General features: G+C 40.3%; 1 protein-coding gene across 11 annotated transcripts in view; it reads left to right on the top strand.

The window, feature by feature from the left end:
• ASCC3 (activating signal cointegrator 1 complex subunit 3) overlaps positions 1–26,807 on the top strand; it is a 325,230-nt gene that overhangs the window by 238,135 nt on the left and 60,288 nt on the right. For 10 of the 11 annotated variants that reach the window (XR_014786638.1, XR_014786639.1, XR_014786640.1 and 7 more), the window contains 2 exons: positions 16,670–16,781; positions 17,116–17,250. Coding sequence is in view for 7 of the 11 variants with exons in the window: in XM_084827184.1 (XP_084683310.1) it covers positions 16,670–16,781; positions 17,116–17,250 (247 nt within the window). In the remaining 4 variants the exon portion in view is untranslated. The other variant, XM_084827186.1, reaches the window with a different exon arrangement.

Below are 26,807 nucleotides of genomic sequence, written 5' to 3'. Positions count from 1 at the left end.
CAAAAGGCACCTGACAGGCCACAAAATACAGATGGAACGGATTTTACAAAATCCATACATCCCTATGGCCAGATAACTTTTTCTACTGTGGTCTTTAATCTATACAATGGAAATGCTGTATACTTACCCCATAAGGTTGGTAATATTGTAAATCATGTACATTAAATACTACAGAAGTGGTAACTGTAGACCTGCGAAATATAATAATCCCAGTTTGTGTATTTTGCTCATAAGATTGTTTTTGCTGTTTTTGTTACATCCCATCCCTAAAAGAGAAGAGGGTTCAGGACAAAGAGGAATATATTCCCCTTTTATTCTGCTCTGCACCCTCTCTCCTATGCTTTCTCACCCAATCCAGCTGTGAAATTCCATGCATGGAAGTAGCCTTCAGTACACAAATCACTTGCTGAATTAGGAACCACAGACCTAAAGAAGATGCCCATCCAGTTGCAACTTCTATTTATCCAAACAACCTAGGACCATCACCATCCTCAAATGACCATCCAGAGTGATGGGGACAGTGGAAAAAAGCCCTGCATCAGCACCTACACTGGCATGGGAATGCCTAGCCCCACGAGGGCTGACGACACTTACTGCAGCATCCTAACTTATTTTAAAACATTTTAGAGTTATGGAGTAGCCATCTGTGCATCTTCATGGTTACAGATACTCATTTTATTATTTTTCCTTTTAAAAATGTATTATCCTTTTCTGCAACTAAATGATGCTTATTCGTAAATGGAAGCATGCCATGTGATGCAGGATGTTGCTGCTTGAGAAAAACAAGTCTCCTTGGGCTTGTGGAACTACTTTTCATTCTGGCCACCTTCCATTAATCTTAAATACTTATCATAAATAAGATTTGTTTTTACTAAGGACTAAATCATTGCATTAAAAAATCAAGTTGATTTTAAGATCAAAGAAAGGAATCAATTTGATTTTAAGATTCATATTGTGTGTTTGTCATAACAAGTAACATAGCCACTGAAGCAGACATATTAAAACCAGTGGGTCTACTCCAGCTCACATAGTTTGTGGATTGCAGCCTTAGAAAGAGGGCAAAATCCTCAACTAGAACACCAGAAAGTTATGTTAACCAGAGATTTAAAAAGCAGCTGGCACTTCTAGAATACTGTCCATCTGTGGACCAAATGGTTTTGAACATAGTCACTTATCAGTAGGGAGATCCATTTTAATGATGATATTAACAACAACAAAAACCTATTTAATAGATCACCTGTTGCAACATACTCATTAGGAAGATCTGCTTCTCCTTCAAGTAAATTCTAAAATAGTAAAGCTAATTTTCTGTGAGATCCACAACATAGTGAAATTGATATTTTTACATGATGTGTTAATATACATATGGAATGTCTTTTTAATTTTATGTATTTCATCTTGATACATTATTTTTTGATTCAGAGGAAGTTAGTTTTATATGAGTCCTGTTAAAATCAGTGCAGTTTAAGTTAGATACCACTAATTTAAATCCCTTTGATTTCAACAGAACATAGATGCAAGTAACATTTCTGGCTTGGGGCTCTTACATTAAATGTTCGGAATATTTTTTAAAAAATATGAGCCACAATTTTTCAGTTCCACCTTAGTGTTTTTTATTTTTTTGTAACATACTTGCTTTGATGATGTTAAATAATTAAAATTAGGATTCAAAACTCTGCAGATTACTTTATTTGTTAATTCATCTGCGAATGTCAGCAAAAAATGAATACTTAAACCTGCGCTAGCACTGCTATTCGGCAGCTGGCATTGTTCAAAGGAATGTTGAATAACTAGTTGCTTGAACAGAGATTATAAATAGACCTTGAAAAGCAAATTAAACTAGCAGTGTTGATGAAGAGCCCAAATGTCTTGGAAGGTGCTGTAGCTGCTCCTGAAACAGCAAAGAGAGGTAGGTTTCCCCCAATCTTATTCAACACAGCAGTGTTTAAAAATGTTTTTTGTTCTACCAGAACCGTTTTTGTCCATTCTTAAGAAAATCAGGCTCTAATATGAATCATTATTATTATGAATGTATTGACAATCCTGTTTGTGTTGATCTTGGATACATCTGCTTCTATCTTTATATTGAAGATATAGTTGAAGACAGAAAACGTATTTATAGAAATTCCATCCTGCCTTTCACTCTGAATAGCCTCAAGGTGGCTTGCTATAAAAACAATCAAAGTAGAAAAACACAATATTAACAGTGCATTCCTAGACATGTCTACTCAGAAATAAGCCCCTCTGGATTCAGTGCGACTTACTCCTAGATATGCATAGGGTTGCAGCCTAAAACAACAAATCACTGGAAATAATCCAGCAGATAAAAGAGATAAACATAAAAGCAGCAGTTAAAGGACTATTAAAGGATCTCAGATACCAGTAAAAGCATAGGAGAAAGTGTAAATCAAATATGGCCACTTTATTTTATGTGTGGTTTATCTGACACTGAAACAAAAGTGTGGGTATTCACCTATGACTGTAAAGCTTCAATCCTTTGTACACCTATTGATCTTAATCAATAGGTGTACATAGAGGAGGGCAACAAAGAGGAGGGCAGCAAAGATGATCAGCGAACTGGAAACAAAGCCCTATGAAGAGAGACTGAAAGAACTGGGCATGTTTAGCCTTGAGAAGAGAAGACTTAGGGGAGATATTATAGCGCTCTTCAAGTACTTGAAAGGTTGTCACGGAGAAGAAGGCCAGGATCAATTCTCGATCATCCCATTTCATGTGACTGTACATCCCACTACATTCATCCGCACTAGTTTGTGTGACTTAGCTATATGGGCAGGGAAGGGACAATTCTGAGCGTTCATTTCTTTCATCAATTTTAATCAATTATTTAATTAGTGCTAACTTGCCTTTTTATTTGGGTGCTATTGCAGCATTACTTTTTCCCAACACTTAAAAAGTGTTTTAGCATTTATTAAAACAGGGGTGCATAACCAGAATTTGTGGGGTCAGTTTGCCCGTCTCCAGGCCTCCATAAGCTGGATGACGTCAGTGGGTGTGGCCACAGCCACTGACATCATTGCACTGCCCATTTTTCTTTCTTCATGCTGGACTTCTGTGCCTGTCTCAACATGGAGAAAGGGACTCGGCTGACACTGGGAAGAGCAACCGCTTCCCTAAGTATCAGTCATCCCTCCCTCCCCGCACCAGCCACATCTCTACTATTATCTCCGCTCTGAGATCAGAGGTAACAGTGGAGATTTCCCTGGGATTTCCCAATTGAGTGGCATGCAGGGGATTCCCCACTGTTATCCCAAGTCCCGTCCCCCAGAAGGAACTCAAGGAGGGTCTGTGGGCCAGAGGTTCCACATCCCTGAATTAAAACCTCAGCAACCTCCCCTCCCTGGCCCCCCACCAGCCCCAAAGAAAAACATGATGCTAAAATGGCACCAACCAGAGAGGCTGTGTGCATTTTTAAATGTTTTAAATTTGCTTTAATTTAAGCACTGTCATGTGAATATTTCTATAATTAAAATATAGAGAGTCAAAAGGGCATTTTAGCACAAATTAAAAGATCAATTAAAATATACTGATTAAATAGCACTGACAAGAAAGGTAATACTGAAGTAAATAGATGTATTGGATGAATAAACATTGCTACACATCACCGCATAAGTCTAAACCACGGTTCTTAAAAAGACAGAAGATTATCTATACCTGCATAGTGGTTTGAAAAGAGACAGACAAACCGCAGAGAAAATAAAGGAGAACACATTTTAATAACTATGTCATACAGTGCCTTGCATAAGTATTCACACACACACCCCTTCGACTTTTCCACATTTTATCTTGTTACAGCCTGGAATTAAAATGGATTTAACTGGCATTTTTACCATTTGATTTACACAACATACTGAAAATTGTGCAAAATATTTGTATTATGGCACAAAAGTTAATTAAACAAAAACAAACTGGTATTTGTGGGTTGCATAAGTATTCATCCCGCTGAGTTAATACTTGGTAGAAGCACCTTTGGCAGCAATTACAGCTATGAGTCTTTGGGGGTAAATCTCTACCAGCTTTGCGCATCTGGATCCTGCAATTTTTGCCCATTCCTCCAGTCCATTGGCAAAGTTGGTCATACTCTGTCAGGTTGGATGGGGACCATTGGTGAACCGCAATTTCCAAGTCTTGCCACAGATTCTCAATCGGATTGAAGCCTGGGCTTTGACTGGGCCATTCTAAGACATTCAGGTTCTTATTTTTAAACCACTGCAGTGTAACTTTGGCTGTGTATTTAGGGTTATTGTCCTTCTGGAAGGTGAAGGACAATCCCTGCTGATGCACAGCATTCCCACAACATGATGCTGCCACCACCATGCTTCACACTGGGGATGGTGTTCTCAAAGTGATCAGCACTGTTGCCTTTGCACCACACATAGCATTTTGCGGTAAGGCCTCAAAGTTCAGTTTTGGTCTCATCAGAGCCGATAACCTTTTTCTGCATATTTGCTGTGTTTCTGACATGCCTTTTGGCAAAATCCAAACAGGATTTGTGGTGCGTCCGAGTGATAGTTGTCCCATGGACGGTTTCTCCCTTCTTAGCTGTGGATCTCTTCAGCTCCTTCAGAGTTACCATTGGCCTCTCAGTTGCTTCTCTGACTAATGCCCTCCGCACCCAGTCACTGAGTTTTGGTGGACAGCCTTCTCTAGGCTATCGTGGTTGTGCCATATTCTTTCCATTTTGTACTAATGGATGTAATGGTTCTGCAGGGGATGTTCATAGTTTGGGATATATTTTTATAAAACCTGATAGGTGCTTCTCCATAACTTAACCCAGACTTGTTTTGATAGCTCCTTGCTCTTCATGATGCTGTTTGTTTAGATATACAACAAACTCTGGAGCCTTCCAGAAACAGGTGTATTTAATCTGAGATCACATGACACTTGAATTGCACACAGCTGGACTCCATTCAACTAATTATGTGACTTCTGAAGGCAGTTGGTTGCACCAGAGCTTATTTAGGGATGTCACAGCAAAGGGGGTGAATACGTATGCAATCCAGACTTCCCGTTTTTTATTTGGAAATTATTTTGTAAAATATGTAGATTTTTTCCCCATTTCAACATTATGAACTATTTTGTGTAGATCAGTGATCAATGAGAAGAAATCCTAATTAAATCCATTTTAATTACACATAACACAACAAAATGTGGAAAAGTCAAAGACGAGTCCCCTTCATGGATCACTGCCTTGTTGTGGCGAAGGGGCTTGCGTAACTCAGTGAAGCCATAAGCTATGCCATGCAGGGCCACCAAAGATGGACAGGTCATGGTGGAGAGTTCTGACAAAATGTGGTCCACTGGAGAAGGAAATGGCAACCTGTCCGTAACATTGTTCAGGAGGCAGCAACTCAATCCATCCCAAAGAAAAAGAAATGCAAGAAAGCAAAGTGGCTGTCTGATGAGGCTTTACAAGTAGCTGAGGAAAGAAGGGGAGCGAAAAGCAAGGGGGAAAGGGGAAGATATATCCAACTGAATGCAGAGTTCCAGAGAATAGAAAGGAGAAACAAGAAGGCCTTCTTAAATGAACAATGCAAAGAAATCGAGGAAAACAATAGAATGGGAAAGACTAGAGATCTCTTCAAGAAAATCGGAGATCTCAAGGGAACGTTTTGTGCAAAGAGGGGCATGATAAAGGACAAAGAAGGCAAGGACCTAATAGAAGCAGGTGAGATTAAGAAGAGGTGGCAAGAATACACAGAAGAACTATACAGGAAAGATCTTAATGTCCCTGATAGCCATGATAGTGCTGTCACGGAACTTGAGCCGGAGATCCTAGAGAGTGAAGTCAAGTGGGCCTTAGGAAGCATTACTAACAACAAAGCTAGCGGAGGTGACAGTATTCCAGCTGAGCTATTTAAGATCCTAAAAGATGATGCTGTTAAAGTGCTGCACTCAATATGCCAACAAATTTGGAACACTCAACAGTGGCCACAAGACTGGAAAAGGTCAGTTTATATTCCATTTCCAAAGAAGGGCAATGCCAAAGAGTGTTCAAACTACCGTACAATTGCACTCATTTCCCATGCCAGCAAGGTTATGCTCAAAATCCTACAAGCTAGGCTTCAGCAGTATGTGAACCAAGAACTACCGGAAGTACAAGCTGGGTTTCAAAGAGGCAGAGGAACTAGAGATCAAATCGCCAACATTCGCTGGATCATGGAGAAAGCAAGAGAATTCCAGAAAAATGTCTATTTCTGCTTCATTGAATATGCTAAAGCCTTTGATTGTGTGGATCACAACAAACTGTGGCAAATTCTTAAAGAGTTGGGAGTACCAGACCACCTTACCTGTCTCCTGAGAAACCTGTACGAGGGTCAAGAAGCATCAGTAAGAACCAGACATGGAACAACCGATTGGTTCCAAATTGGGAAAGGAGTACGACAAGGCTGTATATTGTCACCCTGCTTATTTAATTTATATGCAGAGTAGAGAAACGTCGGGTTGGATGAATCAACAACCTCAGATATGCAGATGATACCACCCTAATGGCAGAAAGCGAAGAGGATCTGAAGAGTCTCTTGTTGAGGGTAAAAGTGGAGAGTGCAAAAGCTGGTCTGAAACTCAGCATTAAAAAAACGAAGATCATGGCATCTGGCCCCATCACTTCCTGGCATGTAGAAGGGGAAGAAATGGAAGCAGTGACAGATTTTACTTTCTTGGGCTCCAAGATCACCGCAGATGGTGACTGTAGCCATGAAATTAAAAGACGTTTGCTCCTTGGGAAGAAAGCTATGGCAAAGCTAGACACCATAGTAAGAAGCAGAGACATCACCTGCCGACAAAGGTCCATATAATCAAAGCTATGGTTTTGCCAGTAGCAACGTATGGCTGTGAGAGCTGGACTATAAGGCAGGCTGAGCGCCGAAGAATTGATGCTTTCGAACTGTGGTGCTGGAGAAGACTCTTACGAGTCCCCTGGACTGCAAGGAGGTCAAATCAGTCCATCCTAAAGGAAATCAACCCTGACTGCTCATTGGAAGGACAGATACTGAAGCTGAAGCTCCAATATTTTGGCCACCTAATGCGAAGAGAAAAGTCCCTGGAAAAGACCCTGATGCTGGGATTGAAGGCAAAAGGAGAAGGGGACGGCAGAGGATGAGATGGCTAGATAGCATCACTGATGCAATGAATATGAACTTGAGCACACTCTGGGGGAGAGCGGAGGACAGGAAGGTCTGGCGTGCTATGGTCCATGGGGTCACGAAGAGTCGGACACGACTTAACGACTGAACAACAACAACAAAGATGGGTGAATACTTATGCAAGGCACTGTATGTATGTATGCCCTGGAAAAAAGTGCATGAGCAAAGTATGGCTATTCCAAAGTAAGCTCCTAGTGTGAAAGCGCCCCCGTACTGCTTTCATGTCATAATGTCTGTGTTTTTCTTGAAAAAACAGGTGTAGGAGCTCAGCCATACATAGGAGCTATGCCACCTTCTCAACTACTTAATCCTAAATGTGTGGGAACATTCTGTGGTTGACCAGTGGTATGGGAAAGGCAGTCTTCACATGTTCAGATGCATTTTTCTTCCTCTTTTCTAGAATATAGTCTGTTGCTGAAACCAGATCTTCGGGTTGAGTCATGCCACAACTTAAAGCCCTGCTGGCTTTTCTAGGATCTTGCATAGTAAAATTAATTTTATTAGTAGTAGCAATGTCCTTCAGATAGGTCTGATGCAGATGTAATGTTCCCAGTCTGTTAACCAATGTTATGTCAGAGCCAGACCTGAATCTGTATAGCTGCAGTCATAACAAAAAAAGAATTAAACAATGAAGAGTGCAAGCACTATAGATTATTGTGGGCAGTATCCAATGTTGCCCGTGCACTATTGGGACCCACCTCTGGCACAAGAGGAAACTAACTCTTTCTAAAGCAAACTGAAATGAGTAAAAATGCCCATTTCCAGAACAGTACACGTCAGCTGAGCTAGCAGAAGGGAGCTCCACTGTCCTGTCCCATTCTCGAAATGAGTGTTTCAGCTTGTTTCCAGGGTTACTTTAGGAAGCACTAGCTTCCTGTTATGCCAGCCATGGGTCCCACTGGTGCAACACAATTGGTGGAGGCACAAGTGTAGCACTGGATATACTGCCCGCTATCAAAAGCTGCATTGTGCTGTTATTTTTTTTTTTTTTTGCATGTATCCATACTTGGAAGTTGTACCTCTGTTGATGTTACTGTTACAATATGTACTCCAGTATACCAAATGTCCACAAGTCTCTATGAACTTTAATATCTAGTTTTAATTGAAAAATGCATTTTTCTGGGTAGAAAAAGCAACTAAGCCTCTTCAACTAAGAGCTTGGTAAGATGTGACAAGCAGGAGGGAGGCAAAGAAACATGGTACCTATATTTGCAAATTAATAATATAATTAATCTGCATGATGCTGTTCCTGTGCTTTCTCACCTGTAATACATGCTGATTTCATAGTAAGCCTCCAAAACGTTAATCGTGGCCATGATGCTAAATATACTTTTTCAGGATCTATAACATCAGCTCTACATGTGGATCTTTCTTACTGGTTGCTTTCCAGAGAATGGGCTGGGGCTGGCGAATGCAAACAGTGCTGCACTCAGACTCTGCTATTCAGAGGACAGTTCAGGGGTGCTTCAGGCCTACTCATGCATTACTTGCATGTAGGGCAGGGATGGGGAATGTTTGGCTCGCCAAATGTTTTGACCTACACTCTCACCATTGGCTATGCTGGCTAGGGCTGATGAGATTTGTAGGCCAAAATACCTAGAGGGCCACACATTGCCCACCCCTGATATAGGGCCTTACCATGCTGAAGCAAGAGTGGAGCTGTGCTTTTAGCCCACAACACCAGGCGTCCTTCACATCAAGCGTAGTTGTTTGCAAAAGAACCTCACTGAGCAGACAGCGGCTTGGGTGTAGGGGTTCTGTGCATCCGAGATACCCGATTGCAAGGGTCCTGATCACGCCACCCCCCTACCTGCAGGTATGTCAGTGGTTCTCAACCTTCCTAATGCCACGACCCTTTAATACAGTTCCTCATGTTGTGGTGACCCCCAACCATAAAATTATTTTCGTTGCTACTTCATAACTGTAATTTTGCTACTGTTATGAATCGTAATGTAAATATCTGATATGCAGGATGTATTTTCATTGTTACAAATTGAACATAATTAAACATAGTGATTAATCACAAAAACAATATGTAATTATATATTGTGAAATACTTATTTCTAATTACAAATAAATGAAATTTTATCTTGAAGCATGGTGTAGCATGGGTAACAGTCTTAACAGTAAACTACATTGCTACATTTAATTATATAATTGCTACAATTATTGAGGTAAAACCATACTGTAAAAAATCCTCACTATATTTTCTTTTCTTAACGTTCTTCTCTACACGATCCATTGTCATGGGATGGTTTGCTAATGAAAATAATATATAACAATAGCTTTAATAATACAAAATATGATACATGGCATAGTTCAGTCAGTACACTTCATTAAAGTTTCCTATGATTTACCATTCTCTGTGTTGTTGTTTTTACATACCTGTTAGTATCACAAGGGGGCAGTATTCACATCAACCACAGCTGAATATAAAAAGACCGATAAGCATCCAGATTAAGTTCCCATGGTACAGATTTTTTTTTTTGCAGTCGTTGATGATTTTACAGTACATGATTTTACATTTACCCAGTAATTATAATTCATGAACTGTCATTTTACCTCCATTACTGCTGCTTTCAACACAGTAGCTGCTTTTAACAGAGTAGCTGCTTTCAACACAGCAGCTGCTTTCTACACAGTAGCTGCTCTCTACAGATGTGTGACTGGTCCGCATAAGTACATTGTGGCACCACCCCTCTCACATACACCTGTATTTGTACGGGGTGTATGTGATGGGGTTGGCGCGATGATGTCATCACGCCGGGTACTCATATGTGGGCGTATCTGCATGTGGGCAGACCTGCCTGGAGACGGATAGAGGAGCGGTGTCTCAGTTCCTAAGACCATCGGAAATATGTGTTTTCCGATGGTCTTAGGCGACCCCTGTGAAAGGGTCGTTCGACCCCCAAAGGGGTCGCGACCCACAGGTTGACAACCGCTGAGGTATGTGCTCATGCATTGAAGTGATACCTGCAAGTATCTGCTCATGTGTTGAAGTTCTTTTGCAAATGCCTGCGGTCAATATGTTGATGCTGGAGGACAGATTCATGATGGCGGGGGGGGGCAAAGCTAAATGTGTGGCCCCATTTCCACTTCAATATGGTAAGGCCCTACACACAACTAACACATGAATAGTACTAGAATGAACCTTTTTACAGTATTTCCCTGCTGTTCAGTTTATTTATCTTTTCACACTGACAAGACGATTGATTTCACTCTGGAGCCTCTTCTAGCACTTCTTCTAGCCCCACTGTGAAGGCTAAAATGGAGATAGTATGGGCTGTTGGTAAAGTACTTACTGGTGTGACTGTTCCATGCCAAACTGTCATGTTCAAATGCACCTACCATGTGTATAGGCCCATTTGCATGTAATATGAATATACCAGCAGGCACCTGCCTAGAACACATACAGAAATTGCATTTGATTGTAATGCGGTGTGCATGCAGTGTTTATACAAGTGCATTATCCATGGCCTGTGTCACATCTGTATCAGGCACTGATGTGAAAGGAGGGGGCTAGAAGAAGTATCCTCTCTCTGGTCTCTTCCTTCCTAACTTGATGAGCTTTGTCTAAAACATCTGTCCTCCAGACTCAAACAGTGGTGTGAAGTGGTAAATGCAACAGTGTGCATTCAGCTTTCCATTGTTCTCAGTTCATTGGATCTGAAACAGTGGATCCATAGACAGTACCATGAATTGCCTCTCGCTCCCCTTTCTCTCAGAGTGAAGTTCTGCTCATGGGTAGTCTGGATCTCAGCTTTTATCTCCCCAGTCTTGTTTCTTTGATTGTATGTCTTTTCATCTCTCTGCTCAGGAAATGTCCCATGCCCAACTTCAACTTTGATAACTATGGAACAGTCTTCATGGGACAGAAGTAGTCAAGCTGCTAATAACAAAAACAACAACAGTTTAAACTGTTAATAGTTCTAGGAATAGTTTGGAGAACCATCCACTGAAAAATAAGCACAGAATTCCCATTGAAATCACTTCACTAGTAAACAAAAATATTCTAACTTTAAAGGACAAGGAAGACAACTCTGTTGATATTTCACATTTTCAGTGCAAGATACAGTAGTTTGGAGCATGGCAGGCCATTTTAATAATGAATTTGGTTCACTTTGATTACCAGTCAAAAATGATAATGATGGTCATTCAATGACAGAATCCTCCTTTCTCTTGCAAATGAGCTGGCTCTCCAGGAGGTGTCTGATTTCCTTCCCACTGAGGCATGTTGATCCACAACTCTTGGATTAGATCCAGAAAATATGCTGACTGGATCATTTCTCCAGTGTTCCATCTATCAGGGATATGCTCAGAATCATAGATTTTACCTGAGCCTCATATCTGTGGTTTGGGTTTAGAAAATTTCACCTCAAGAAAAATCTCAACTGCAGCATGCCTTACAGTGAATAAAATGGAACACCCTTTGAGAAGATACCCATTTATGTCTGCCCAGTGTTTTAAATGAAACTTTTATCAAAATGGTATATATAAAAAAAAATAATCATGAGCTGAGTTCTTATGGGGTCCCCCCTAAGAAATCCTCTGAATACTAGCAAAAGCTCTTCTTAATAGTGTTTTTCAGCTGCCCCTGGAACCTGCTTTCATTATCTGTGTCGTTACTACTACCGTATAATCTGAACATAAAAAACATGGTGTTTGTAACAAATGACTTCACAGGCCTGACAGTTATAGCAGCACCGTTTCAAGGCTGATGAAAAATTTCCCAGGGAGATCTTGGGTCAGGTTTACATAAACTAAACAGGAAGCAATTGCCACCGCAATCCACATTAAACCCAAAATGGTCCGTGTAACTTCATCTACATTTTATGTCGCTGCACGTCTCTCACTTTCTCAGCTGGTGAAATTCCACACTTGCTTAGATTAGAAATATAAGTTCATGTTTCTTGTTGGGTTGTTCTTCTAGGCATGTCCTTGAGTTTAGTAGGGGTTTTTGTTTGTTTGTTTGTTTTGTTGTATATTATTTAAAAGCCTGTTTAAAAAGTTAGTTCCTTCTGTGTTTTGATTCTTTAAATGTTATGTACTTTGTAAATTTTTATGGTACCTAGGGGTTTGTTATTGCCTTTTTCCCGGTGGGCTACTAATGGAAGTTAGCCTGTCTACCCCATGTGCTAGATGCTGTTAGTATAAAACTGCCTTTGACTTTCACACGTCTCAGGGGACGAGTAATTGTTGTGTTCAAACAGCCTGTAATTGTGATCCCGCTGGCTTTCTCAGTACGCTTCTGGCTATTAGAATCATTAAACAACTCAGCACCTGTTAACAGCATTGTAAATATTCAACCTTGCTTGTGTGCAGGTTGAGCTGAATATAGGAGAAGGCTTACAGAGCCCAGCCTCATAAATTAGGGCTCCTGACAAGTCAATTATTGTGAAACTGGGTTTCACTGTGAAATAAATGAAATGGTGTGCTGACAAAAAGGTGGGTTGTCTGTTTGCAGCAGAGGGAAAATAATGACTAGATGATTCAATGCAGTGACCATGAAACTGCACTGTTTTTATTCTTTATCTGCAATTAAATAGTTAGATAATACAGTTACCCAGAAAGGGGGGTGGGGGTGGGGAGCTGATATATACTGCAGTTTTGTGTACTTTGAACATATGAGAATTCAAACTTGCATCTACTGTAAGGTGTGTTTTTTTTTAAGTATTAAATTAGTAAAATCCCATCTAAAAGGTGCATAATCTTTCAAGTTGGATTCTTGTCCTGTCTAACAGAATAGAAATATTTTACTTGAGATCATATGTATATGACTTCAAAATCCTACCTATACAGCTTAATTCTGTTTACTCAAAAGTAAGTCCCACTGTGTTCAGTGTGGCTTATTCACCCATGGGTATGTTTAATATTGCAGCCTAAGATTCCTAGAGAAAGTATAACTACTTTAGATTTCATCACTGGCTTGTTTTTAATGTTTAGTTTTTCTTTTCAAGCTGGAAAAGTAGTCATTTTGATGAAGGATGTTCTATGTAGCCATGGTTATGCTAAAAAAAAATCTTATAGGTCTCTGTTCCACATTTTTGGTCTTGGACATGATGCTGCGTTCAGGATGTAAAAAAACATTTCTATTATATTTTTTATTTGTTTGTTTATATTTATTTCATTTCTATACTGCCCAATAGTTGAAGCTCTCTGGGCGGTTCACAACAATTAATATAATGCAAACCAGCACAATTTAACGTATTGTATTCTTACTGAAGTAGCCATTTCCCAGTTCAGTAACTGTGGATCCTGAGTTAGAAATACAAGCAAAAATGAATAGCAGCCTGGGTCCAACAAATCATGCAACTAATATTATGCATCCAGTGGAACTTTAGATTTCAGTTCTCTACCATATGGCAAACTTCTTTTGAAATGTGGGGAGTTAAAAATGCAGTTTGTGATATGGCCCAGGGTTCTGCTGTTGAAAGGGGGAAAATATTTTGGGATGTTCAAGCCATTGGATGCATCTAAAGTAGCTCTTTCGAATCCTGGTTTGTACGAGCCAGCTAAATTTAGGCTGCAATTCTATACTCACTTACCTGGAAGTAACCCCTATTGGGCTCAGTGCGGCTTACTTCTGAGTATACATGTATAGGGTTGCAGTTTTAAGCACTTTTAATTTATATTGTGAGAGATTTAGGCACATCTGACTGAGAGTTAATGTATTAAAAATGCTTATCCTTTGGCTGAATCATATCTTCTTAAACTGCTAAATTAAAATAAAATATAGGCCACTCTGTATTTCTTTCATTTTAACTTTAGTTAAATTTTGGAGCAACATTTTTAATGATAAGCCTATGTTAAGTAATAATTTTCTTTTAGATTAGTTTTATCCTTTTATCATTAAGTATGGTCATCGTAAGTTCCTGTTTACATGAAATGTAGTTAAAAGCAACACCCACCTATAAGATACATTAAGCATAGCTTTATGTTTCGTACTGAAAAACATATTCCATAAACTGTCACAATGTAATGCTCCACTTTCAGAGCTCGCATGCATGTGTGTGTATGTTCATGTGTGTCCAAATCGTATTTTGTTAAAGAAGTAAATACCATCCTCTGATTCTTCTGAAAAGTCTTATACTATCTTGGGGGGGGGGGGGCATTGTCCCATCCTTCTATCCATTATTACCCGAAGGTTTTTGTGTATTTTTAAAATGTATGCTATATTTGTACCATTATACCCCTCAACTTCCTTAATTTGTTTTAGCGGAAGTTATTTCATGATCACAGCACATCTCAAAAATCTCATCAAACCACCTTTTTTGGCATGTTTCATCAAATTTGTTGGGATATGGGTGAACAAGTAGAATGATCCAAATTGTGGGCTGTTTAATAAAAATTAATGAGCTTACAATTAACAGAAGAGTGTGTGTGTGTGTGTGTGTGTGAAATTCACAAGGAAAGTGCAGAAAGTGAAAAAATGAAATTCATTACATTTATTATATTTCTATACTGCCCTATAGCTGAAGCTCTCTGGGCGGTTCACCAAAATTAAAAACCATTATACACATTATACAAAGTACAAATTTTTTTTTACATAAAAAACATATAAACAGATACCACACACAGACAACATATATCTAAAAACAATTCATTAAACAATCCATCAAGACGATTCAGGGCCTAATTACAACTCATTATATGCTGCCAAATACCTGACAGAAAAGGGCAGTTTTAACCTGGTGCCAAAAAGATAACAATGTTGGTGCCAGGTGGGCCATGTCAGGGATATCATTCCATAATTGGGGGGCCACCACCAAAATGACCCGACTTCAATAGCAATCCTGGTCTAGGTACATGATCGCTATATAGCACTTCTTAAAAATGAGGATTTAAGCACATGAAAAGAGACTTCCTTATGTCCAGTTCTGTAAGAGATGCATACTATACTTTTTGTTAAAATGAGATCCACATATTCACATTTTCCATCCTAATACTTTTGCTAATTGCTTTTATGGTTGTAGTGTTTGTTCAAGAATAAGTAGGACTATGCAAGGACCCCCCCCAACCCACTCCGAAGGCCTATTTGGAGCTTTCGAATCTGCCCCAATCCACATCAGCCCACTCTGGAACTGGACCAACCTGCTTCGGCCTCTGGATCTGAAGCATGATCTGGACAGCCAAAGCACAACCCCCAGCCAAGCCCCACACCCACCCATCTGCCCAGTCACACAAGCCCCCTGCTCCTCCTTACCTTGACCCATGGGTGTGCCCGCAGGCACTGTCATCTTGGAGGGAGACATCATTTTCTTTTTAAATGGCAGCTCTTCTTTCAGTAAGTAAATGGTGCATAGATTGCAGCTGTAAAGGAGCTATTGTGGTGTAGTGGCTAGACTGTTGGACCAGGAGTCAGGAGATCTGGGTTCTAGTCCCCACTCGGCCATGGAAGCTCACTGAGTGACTTTGGGCCAGTCACAGACTCTCAGCCCAACCTACCTCATAGGGTTGTTGCGAGGATAAAAGGGAGAGGAGGATTATGTACAATGCCTTGGGCTCCTTATGGCAGAAAAAAGGCAGAATATGAATTAAATAAATAAATAAATAAATAAATAAATAAATAAATAAAATGTATGCATTATTACAGGTGTAAATGGCCAGTTTACGTCTGTAATATTGTGTAAATGGTCAATTTACGTCTGTAATATTGTGTAGATGGCCCCTTTACAGCTGCAATCTACGCACCATTTACTTACCGGAAGAAGAATCGCCATGGCGACTCCCTCCAAGATGGCAATGGCTGCAGGCAGTCCCCACAGGTCTAGATAAAGAGCAAGAGGCTCACACAGCTGGGAATAACTGATCCGCTTCAGGGTTCGGGGTTTGGGCTGATGCGGTGCACAGCCCTAAGAATAAGGTGCATGTTATTTTGCTGCATGGCTAGAAAACCAGCCTATAGTATGCAGCAAACCGGGACAAACTGGCTTAATTTTTTAACTCTTTATATTAGAAATCATTTGTTACATTTTTAACTAAATAACAAGAGTATTGTATAACTGAGTATATAACATAATACATAGCAAGAAAGAAATCAGAATGATTAGGAATAGTAAAAGATGCAGCACGTCTATTTTGTATACATACAACATAATTCAGTAATAAATATATATCCTGTAATCAATAAAGCACTATTGAAAAGAATGTGTGTGGTGTTGGGTGACTTTTTTCCAGCTGTTAAAAATCCATTTAGAGAACTAACCAGAAAACATGGATATTTCTTTGTAATGTAGGACAGATCAAACCCGACAATGAAACCTTTGTCTGGCAAAATTTGTGGGACTACTGGGGGTAGTCACACATCTCCTTATCTGGCCATATCCCCACAGTCACTTTTAAATCTAATGAGGAAATGTAATATTCATAGTGGTCATTATATCCACGTTAAAATATATAACGTTACGTACTTTAGTCATGTTCTGTGCTGTGTTACATGATATCCTTATACATGTGTCAGCAATATTTTAAAAGTATTTAACTCTATTTCATTTTCACTTATGCAGTTACTATAACTTAAATGATGTGAGCCACGACAACATGAATAAGTTCCTTTCAAACCTTGTTGAGAAATCACTCATTGATCTGCAATACTCTTACTGCATTAAAATAGGGGAGGTAAGACTAATGTATACTTTATTCAAAGTTTGAAAAGAACTGGTTAGCAGTAATCTTTATTATGGATTAACCTTTATCCTGATGTTTGTTGAATTATGAAATATGTTTAGGCTGCCATGGGATCTCCTGTTGCAACTACTGGGATTTTTTCATTACTTTGGCATATAAACCAGCAACATGCTGTTTAGATTTTTTTGACTCAGATCTTGCTATTGTTCAGTTTTAAAATATAACACCTCTGTTAGAATACTTTATAAAATGCATGTAGTGCCAGGAGAGTGTTGGGTACCTTGCATTGTATTTATATAATGATATATTTCGCCCTGTGTAATAGGATGACCGCAGCATTGAACCTCTGACTCATGGCCGCATTGCTTCATATTACTATTTGAAGCATCCGACTGTCAGGATGTTCAAGGATCGTTTAAAACCTGAATGTAGTGTGGAAGAACTGCTCTCAATTCTGACAGTAAGTCACTTTGTTTTTTTCATCAAGGTAAATCTTAACCCAAATGAAATACCCTTTTGGCATAGCCAGTATTATGATGAAATGGAACATACACTCTAAAATACAGTTGTTTACTTGCTCCATGGTCTTGATTTACCTAATGTAAGGCCCTTGTTACAACGGCTTCACTGGTTACTGGTCTGTTTCCGGGCAGAATTCAATGTGCTGGTCATGACCTATACAGCTCTAACCAGCTTGGGACCAGCCTACCTGAAAGACCACCTTCTCCCATAGTGGCCTGCCCAGTTCTTAAGATCTTCTGGAGAGGCCTTCTTTCAGAGGCGTGCTTGGTGGCAACCCAAGAGAGGGCCTTTTCAGTGGTCGCTCCCAGGAGGTGGAACTCCTTCCCAAGGGAGGCTAGGTTTACTCCCTCTGTGTTGCCCTTCCACCAGCAGGCAAAGACTGCTTTATTCAAGAAGGCCTTTAGCCTAAAAATGGGTCTGTTGAGTTGGGCGCTGTTTTTAATAGTATTTTTTTCTGTAATATGTTTTTATTGTATTTTTTTTTCCATTTTAATTGTTTCTGTAAGCAACCTTGAGTGCTGTTTTTTGATAGAAAGGCAGGGAAATGAATAAATGAATGAATGAATGGATGGATGAATGAATGAATGAATGTGATGAGCGTTATCCTAGCAAAAATGCCAAAAATCAGTACATTTTCTGGGACAGCCTCATTTTCCCCCAGTATAAGAACATAAGAAGATCCCTCCAGGATCAGACCAAGGGTCCATCTAGTACAGCATTCTGTTCACACAGTGGCCAACCAGCTGCCCACAGGAGACCCAGAAGTTGGACATGAGTGCAACAACACCATCCTCCTCGTGCTCCCCAGCAACTGGTATTGAGAGGCATACTGACTTTGATATTGGAGATAACATATAGCCATCATGACTAGTAGCCATTAATAGCCTTATCCTCCATGAATTTATCTAATCTCCCTTTAAAGCCATCCAAGTTGGCGGCCATCCCTACATCCTGTGGTAGCAAATTACATAGTTTATCTGTTCACTGTATGAAGTACTTCCTTTTATCTGTCCTGAATCTCCCACCATTCAGATTCATAGGATGACCCTAGGTTCTAGTGTTAGGAGAGAGAGAGAAAAATGTCTCACTATCTACTTTCTCCACACTATGCATAATTTTGTACACGTCTATCATGTCTCCCTCACTCGCCTTTTTTCTAAGATAAACAGTCCCATATGTTGTAGCCTTTCCTCGTAGGGGAGTTGCTTCAGCTCCATGATCATTTTGGCTGCTCTGATCATTTCAGTTACCAAATTGCTCCATTTGTTAGATAAAGACCTGAGGCACAGAATAGAATTTCCATTGTTATCTCTTAGTAAGTACAAGACCTTATTTGTGAGCACTGCTGAACACCTGTATGTTCCCCTTAAATCTATCTTGCATGTTTACCTCCTAGCAGACAAGATAGTAATGTAGATTGTATATAAGCAGGAATCAAAACTCTTAATCCACATTAAATTGGAAAACTTTTCTAAAATGAGCCCTGTGCTTTTTTTCAAGTCTTGGCTGTTTTACAGCAAGAATATACAAATGTTGAAAGTCAAATATTGTTTCCTTTGAGTAATAGCATTAAAGATGCTTTTGTTTTGAAGAAATATTTCACACTGCTGAATATGGTTAGAAATTGTGCTGTAAAGTTGGAAAGTTCTTTCATGATTTCAATTTTAAACTAAGTTCATGCCAGCTTAATGTATTGTCTGGCAGTCACATGCAGCTGTTAGGAGAGATGGAACACATGTTATACAGTAGTGTAATTTTCTATTATTAAAAAAAGACTGAAACATATTGGCCAGAATCCAGAGAGCTTCTTTGGGCACACCCAGTGGAATTTTTTACTTTTTCCCTTTGAAAAGTAGAATCCTCTTTCCATATCATAAACTGCTTTTGAAAGCCACCCCCCCCCTCAATTTTAAAAGAAGTGTGGCATGTGACACAAGGGGCACTATTTTAGAAACAAATCCAAAACTCCCTTGGGTGTACAGAATTAGTTGCATGATTCTTTGGATCCAGACAATTGACGAGAGAATCATTGTAAATTTCTCAACATTACCTTTCATGTATCTTTTTCCCCATCGTAGTGTATAGACTTTATCTCTTTAGTTATTTGAATTACACCTCCTCTTTGCTTTTAGTATGCCTAGATTGTGTGGTTTTATTTTTAGCAGGCTGGTAGGTAGAGAATTCTGTCTTTGAGGAAGGGTTGAACGAAATAGCCTTTCAGACCCTTGTAACTGTTTGAGTCTGTCCTTCATGTGTGTCTTAAGATTCAAAATGTAGAAAAACTGCCATTCTGCAAAGCATCATGTACATAGATGATGCTGTACAAATAGTGTGTGGCAATCTTGACTAAACTGTTAATGATTGGTGACCCGATGTCAGCAAAATGTACATGGGTCATATTCACATATTCACTGATTTAAAGTAACTTAATTCCACGGTTCCACAAATGCCATTGCCAGATTGCCATTGGGAACCAGATCACTCACCACCCTTCTCCTGAGCCCTCTGAGCCATAGAACGTGCAAGGAAAGGGAGAGGGTCCAGGATCTGCACAAATAATGGCTGCTTACAAAGTCCAGCTGAAATGTGTGGACTGCTACTGAAGCCAAATTAGTCAAATAAAAGTATTGTTTAGCCATAGATCATAATAATAATCAACAAACCTAACTGAAATATGTCAGCTTAAACTATAAAACATAAAATACATTTGTAAAATGATCTGGATTGCATCCAGACCTGTCCTTCCATGAATTATAGGGCTCTTTCTATTCACAGAAGGGAATAGTTCCAGCAGATGCTTCCACTGGAGAAAGGCAAGAGGTGTGACTCCCCCCTTCTGCAGCCCCCAGCTCCACCTCCCATTCTATTCCAGATGGTCTCCAACTCTCCAAAGCAAGTTTTGAAGGTCACAGGGGGCTGCAGGGAGAATCCGTAAAAATTTCCTTCCTCCGGTGGGAGAGTTCTCTGGATAGAATGCAGCCCACAGTTTGTCTAGCTCCAAATCTCTGTAATTTCACTTATTTAAATTTGCATGACAATCAATAAGATTAATTTTACCAAACATAGATATCCACAGTTGTTAGAAATAAAGTAACTATAGATGTAGCTACTTTTTCCTGTCCATTAAGAAGAAATTCAAATTTCTGAAAGATGGACCCACTGGATATTCTAGTTAGGTTTCTGCCCACTGGGTAAGTGGTTTCATTACTGCAACCAAATACAGTTTTTTTAAGTAATATATTTGGCTGCAATCCTGAAACCACTTATACAGTGGGCACGTACAATGGTCTGTATTAAAATGCAAGTTACGGTTGTAATTACAGTGTAATTTTAATTGATTTTAATGTTTTTATTAATGTTTCATATAAATCTTTTAGCAATTTGTATATATTTTAAGGAATATTATAATATATTTTGAGAACAGCATAGAGATATTTTTAAGTTTTTAAGATATTTTTAAAGATATGTTTAAGATGTTTTTTAAAAAAATTAAGATACGTTTAAGTTCAGCAGTATAGAAATTATTAAATAAATAAAGTTTATTTAGGGGAAAGTTATGTTAGGTTTTAGAGCCTCATGTGGCGCAGAGTGGTAGGCGGCAGTATTGCAACCGAAACTCTCCCCACGACCTGAGTTCGATCCCAGCAGAAGCCGGGTGCCAGGTAGCTGACTCAGGTCGACTCAGCCTTCCATCTTTCCGGGGTCGGTAAAATGAGTACCCAGCTTGTTGGGGGAAAGGTAGTCACGACTGGGGAAGGCAATGGCAAACCACCCCGCTATAGTCTGCCATGAAAACGCCAGCGAAAGCAGCGTCCCTCTGCAGGTCAGTAATGACCCGGTGCTTGCACAGGAGGAACCTTTCCTTATGTTAGGTTTACAATGCTTTGAACATTAGACCTGCCCCAGAAACTTAATGCTCATGTGAAATTTTATTTTGTTTCATTTATTTCATTGCTATAACACCCAATAGCCAAAACTGGACGGTTCACAAAAATTAACCCCAAAATACAGCATAATAAAAATATGATATAAAATCTTTATATAAAAATTTAAAGCTATTTAAAACAGCTAAAAATAATTAGCATTTAAATACCAGAACCCAATAAAACCACTATCCATTTACCATTGCCAAATAACTAAGACTAAATTTCAAATATAAGTTGAATATTCAAGTTTGTATAAATGTTAAACCTAAATAAGTATAATAGTGTCAGGTGACATCTCTTTGTGCTAATGAGTTTTCTTTTATCCACAGAGTTTTACTTTCTTTTATGTTGGTTTTCATAATTATTAGCTAAATATTATCCCAGCTTTTCTTATTAAAGGTGCAAATTGAAAGTTTTTACTGCAACTGTATGCTGTGTGGAAGGTATTGGGCATTTTAACAGAGTTATCACCAGGGTGTTTTTTTTTCTAAACACTATGCATTAATGAGCTTTATAATTAAGGGAGTCACTTCACACCTCTATTGTTAACCAGTGGCATTGCATCTGTCTTGCTCCATTGATGCCCTTCTCACTTACTTACTGAAGCATTTAACAGTTTTGGCAACAGGGAATTACATGGCATGGGGTAAGTAGTCTAATTAGATGCAAGTGAAAATCCGTGGGGAGACAGATATTTCAAAAGTAATTTGAAGAATCTCTTAATGATGCTGGCAGTGAAAACTGTAGGCTATGGTGAAAAATGACATGTCAATATTGCAAAACATTATTGCACTAATAGTCATGCTGTTCCTAATTTGATGTAAGGTTTTTTTTATTTATCCTTAATATTAATGTGAGGGGTTCCTAAAATGTTTTTACTTTGAGATATAGTGATTGGTCTTTTTATTTCATTACCTTTCAAAACTGGAAATGTCTTGGAAAGGATTATCTATTTCCTATTAGCAACACAAATCTCACAGTATGCAGAATGCTTGCCAGAGTACCCAGGCAAAGAGAGGATCTCTACCAATACTAATGAAAATCTAGCTTTATCCGCAAAATCCCGGAGGAGGCACACCTGAGTCCCCCTTTCCTCCCACATCATTCCCAAATGACTGTTGCTTAAGACAGAAGGAGAAAAGGGGGGCTGGGGATAGAGATGTGAAATTTCCAGAAATTCTGATGCCATGTGGAAAAAAACAGGTTTGGGGGGGGCGGGGGAGGAGGAGGGAAAAAAACAACATTGGGGGGAAATGAAAAAAATAAGCAATACTTGGGGGGTTTTAGTGCTCGTTACCAGTCTAAAGTCACTTTGTTGCTTTTGGGCAGCCCTTCTCAACCTGGTGCCATCCAGATATTTTGGACTTCAGTTCCCATTAGCCTCAGGCAGCATAGCCAATGGTCAGGAATGCTGGGCACTGTAATCCAAAACATCTGAAGGGCACCAGGTTGGGGAAGGTTTAAGACCCTTTTTTTATGCTTTAAGAACACAAAGCAGCCTTTAAGTTCCTAGAGTTATGTTATGTATAACTTGGTGTGCTCATATCATTATATTTAAAAACTTTTAAAAGTAAAGTAAGTAAATTTGTAATCATTGTCTGAATAAACTATACTTTTAAATTTAATATACCAAACATTATAATTTTATGAGCAAACCAAAATATACATAACATATTTTAGGTTTTTATTTAATGTCTGACCAGAGGGAACATCAGCAAGTAGTCCCTGAAACATCTGAAGCATCCTAGAGTCCAGAAGAAGCAGGAAGAACTGGAGGAAGAGAAAGACTGGTGTACAGTGTTCTGTAGAGTTCAGGCTGGTGTCCCAAGTTCAGGTGCCCCAGGGTCACCCTACATGGAAACATATCTGTTCCTCCTTGAGTTGGTGGTTAAATTCCTCAATTCCACAGGGCCCTGAGTATCTTCCCTAGTATTCTGTGGTGTGCAGGGTGGTGTCCCATTTTCCATTTGCCCAGGGTCACTTTCCATGGGAAGAGCCTGTTATGTAGCTGCAATAGCACAGAATGTCTCCTGATTCAGCTGGTCCTATGTGTCACTTTTTTCCACTCCTCTACCTCTTGCCTTTGTTTTCTTCCTCTTCCTTGGAATGTGAAGGCACTGTGACATGGTGGTGTCACTTCTACATGGCTACTCTACCACAGGATCTCCCAAGTTAAACAAGGAATTTTTCTGTTTACTGCCTCCCTGAGCCAAGGGGCAGAAAGATCTGCTGTTGCTAGGCTCATAAATTGCAGGGTGATGCAAGCCATCCACAAAAGCAGACCTTGCTGGAGCCTTCTTCTTGCTGAAAGTTCCAAGAGGCAGCAAGGATTACTTCTGTGATCTTTCAGCCTGCTAGTTCCTTCGGCCCAGTGGGGAAAAGGACTTGATACTGCACCTCAGGATCTTGGGAGTGGTGGTTGTAATTGGCTTGCTGCATCAGTGGCAGAAGAGACTGGCTCCTGGTAACTGTAGTTGCACTCCTTTTTTTTAATGAAAAAGCTCAGAGAGAGATGTATGTACTGTCCCCACAATGTATGAATCCTGAATTTGGGGATTACCACAAAAGTAGAAGCATGATTAAATTTGTGCTTCCTGTCTGCCTCCTCTTAGCATCGTCACCATCAAGTGTGAGCATCCAAAGAGAAAGGTTCCAAAGTGCTAAGCTCCAGGCCCAAGGACTGCCCCTTTAAAGGGTCTCCATTCATCAGGCCTGAGGACAGAGACTGGCCTGGAAGGATATGAGGCCTATAGGAGCAACTTCCTTGTGCCCAGTGATCTATCCATGGTTCTGCAAGCCTTGTACCTGGCCCTCCTCCTCCCACCCCCTGAATTCCAGACCTGTATCAGCTGCCTGTCTCTGGTTGTGGATATCATACTGGATTATCCTTCTCATTAATCCTGATCTCATTTAACAGTTTTGACCAGCCTTCCCCAGCCTGGTGCCCTCTAGATGTGTTGAACTACATTCCACGCTAGTATAGCCAATGGCTTTCTGGTTGGGGAAGACAGGAGTTATAATCCAACACATCCAGCAGGCACCAGGTTGGGAAAGGCTGCTGGCTGGACCGCTTGCCTCCCAGGTTGTCAGTGAGCTCTGCTGCCTCAGAACAAGACAAGCTGCTTGTGTGCAGGCATCGATGGTATGCATTAGGGTATGTGGAATGGAGCACAAAGCAGATGCCTACCATTAGAAGAGCATTAAAACAGGACATCTGAGACTCTGTCTGAAAACCAGCCAAGGAAATGGGCAGGATGGGGTACAAGCTGCTAAGCTAAAAACTGCCTTTCTGCGGCATCTGTGGTTAGCATAGCTGTTTGGGTGCTTAATCTGAGTCTGAGAAAAAGTACCTTTGGGGACAGTCCGCTGCAAAACTTACCCTTTCTGGAACTTCAGACCCCCAAATGTCTTGTGCCCTCTTGTGAAGGTTGGTCCTAAGGTTTGGAAATTACCGCCTTATACTCTTGTCTTCTAGTCTGCCCATGGGTCTGTCCTTCTTTGCCAGCTCCTCAGTATTTTCCCCACAAGAGGGAGCTCACAGGGTCCTTCCTGCCTTTTCACAGCAATTGTTTCAAAATGACTTTTTACTCTTTCATAACCATTTATTTTCTACAGGCTTGAGACCTAGAAAGCAGTTATTGGGAGTCCAGCTGCACTAATAGAATATTCAGAGGGGAGACTTTATTTAAGTACCATACCTGGATGTCACAATTTTGCTTGATTATTGGTTTAATATAAGATCATTTTAATTTTTAATGTTTATACTATCTAGTCATATTATCCTGGTGCAGATGTAACAACGTGGTTAGTTGTTTGGGAGTGACCCATAGGTTTGTATTATTCCTTCTCACCCTCTCATATGTCTTCCGCCACCACTTTTTGCTTTTCCACATTAACCATGGTGCAGCCTATGTCTTCATCCATGTCAATGGGAACCATAGGTTACTGAATCCAGAGTTTTAAAACCCACTTCTAACCATAGCTGTGAACTCTAGGGTGGTACAGATCTGATGCTTGGCTGTGACTAGCTCTAAAAACTGAAGGGAGAAGAGAGTTCACACACACAAAAAGAGAAGGAGCCTATAAGACCAGAGGAGCTGAACCTCAGGCCCATGGAACAAATCTGCCCCTCCTGGGGTCCCAATCCAGTCCCTGGGGTTCCGAGAAGGGCCACCACCCCTTCATAGAATCATAGACTAGTAGGGTTGGAAGGGGGCTACAAGGCCATCGAGTCTAACCCCCTGCTCAATGCAGGAATCCAAGTCAGAGCATCCCTGACAGATGGCTGTCCAGCCTCGTCTTGAACACCTCCAGTGTGGGAGAGCCCACCACCTCCCTAGGTAATTGGTTCCATTGTCATATTGCTCTAACAGGAAGTTTTTCCTAATGTTCAGCCAAAATCTGGCTTCCTGTAACTTGAGCCCATTATTCCGTGTCCTGCACTCTGGGATGATCAAGAAGACATCCTGGCCTTCCTCTCTGTGACAACCTTTCACGTACTTGAAGAGCAGTATCTTATCTCCCCTCAGTCTTCTCTTCTCAAGGCTAAACATGTCTAGTTCCTTCAGTCTCTCTTCGTAGGGTTTTGTTTCCAGTCCCCGATCATCTTTTTTGCCTTCCTCTGAACCCTCTCCAGCTTGTCTGCATCCTTCTTAAAGTGCGGTGCCCAGAACTGGACACAGTACTCCAGATGAGGCCTAACTAGTGCTGAGTAGAGGGGGACTAGTACTTCCTGGGATTTGGAAGCTATGCTTCCATTAATGCAGCCCAAAAGAGTATTTGCCTTTTTTGCAGCCACATCACATTGTTGGCTCATATTCAGCTTGTGATCGACAACAATTCCAAGATCCTTCTCACTTGTAGTGTTGTTGAGCCACGTATCTTGTAACTGTGCCTTTGGTTTCTCTTTCCTAGGTGCAGAACTTGGCATTTATCCCTATTAAATGTCATTCTGTTGTTTTCTGCCCAGCGTTCCAGTCTATCCAGATCACTTTGAATTTTGTTTCTGTCTTCCAAAGTATTAGCTATCCCGCCCAATTTTGTGTCATCTGCAAATTTGATCAGCATTCCCTGCACCTCCTCCTCCAAGTCATTCATAAAAATGTTGAAGAGCACTGGGCCCAGGACTGAGCCCTGCGGTACCCCACTCGTTACCTCTCCCCAGTTTGAGAAGGTCCCATTGATAAGCACTCTTTGAGTCCGATTCTGTAGCCAACTGTGGATCCACCAGATCGTTGTTTCATCTAGCCCACTTTGAGCTAGTTTCCTCATCAGGATATCATGGGGCACTTTGTCGAAAAAAGCTCAAAAATGGGGAAATCAGCTTCCCCAGGCCCTATCCCCTTTCCCTCAACCACCAATTTCTTTGGTGGTTTCCTGACTTGTGCAGCTTTTTCCCTATTGTAGAATGTTGTCTTGCCTCTCCTAAGGCTTAGCTACTGGTAGTAAGAACTTTAAGCTAAAACATGCTGGCATTTGTGGTATTTTTGGCTTTACCTTTTTTGCCTTTGGCACTGCCCACCACTATAATGTGGCCCTTGAGAGCTTCTCTGAAATGGAATTCAGCCCT

The sequence above is a fragment of the Heloderma suspectum genome, chromosome 1 (assembly GCF_057233095.1).
Source record: "Heloderma suspectum isolate Gila_16-S chromosome 1, 16-S_ref, whole genome shotgun sequence".
Classification (NCBI taxonomy): Eukaryota; Metazoa; Chordata; class Lepidosauria; order Squamata; family Helodermatidae; genus Heloderma; species Heloderma suspectum.
The sequence above is the reverse complement of the archived record's forward strand: the minus strand, read 5'-3'. Positions and strand labels throughout refer to the sequence as shown.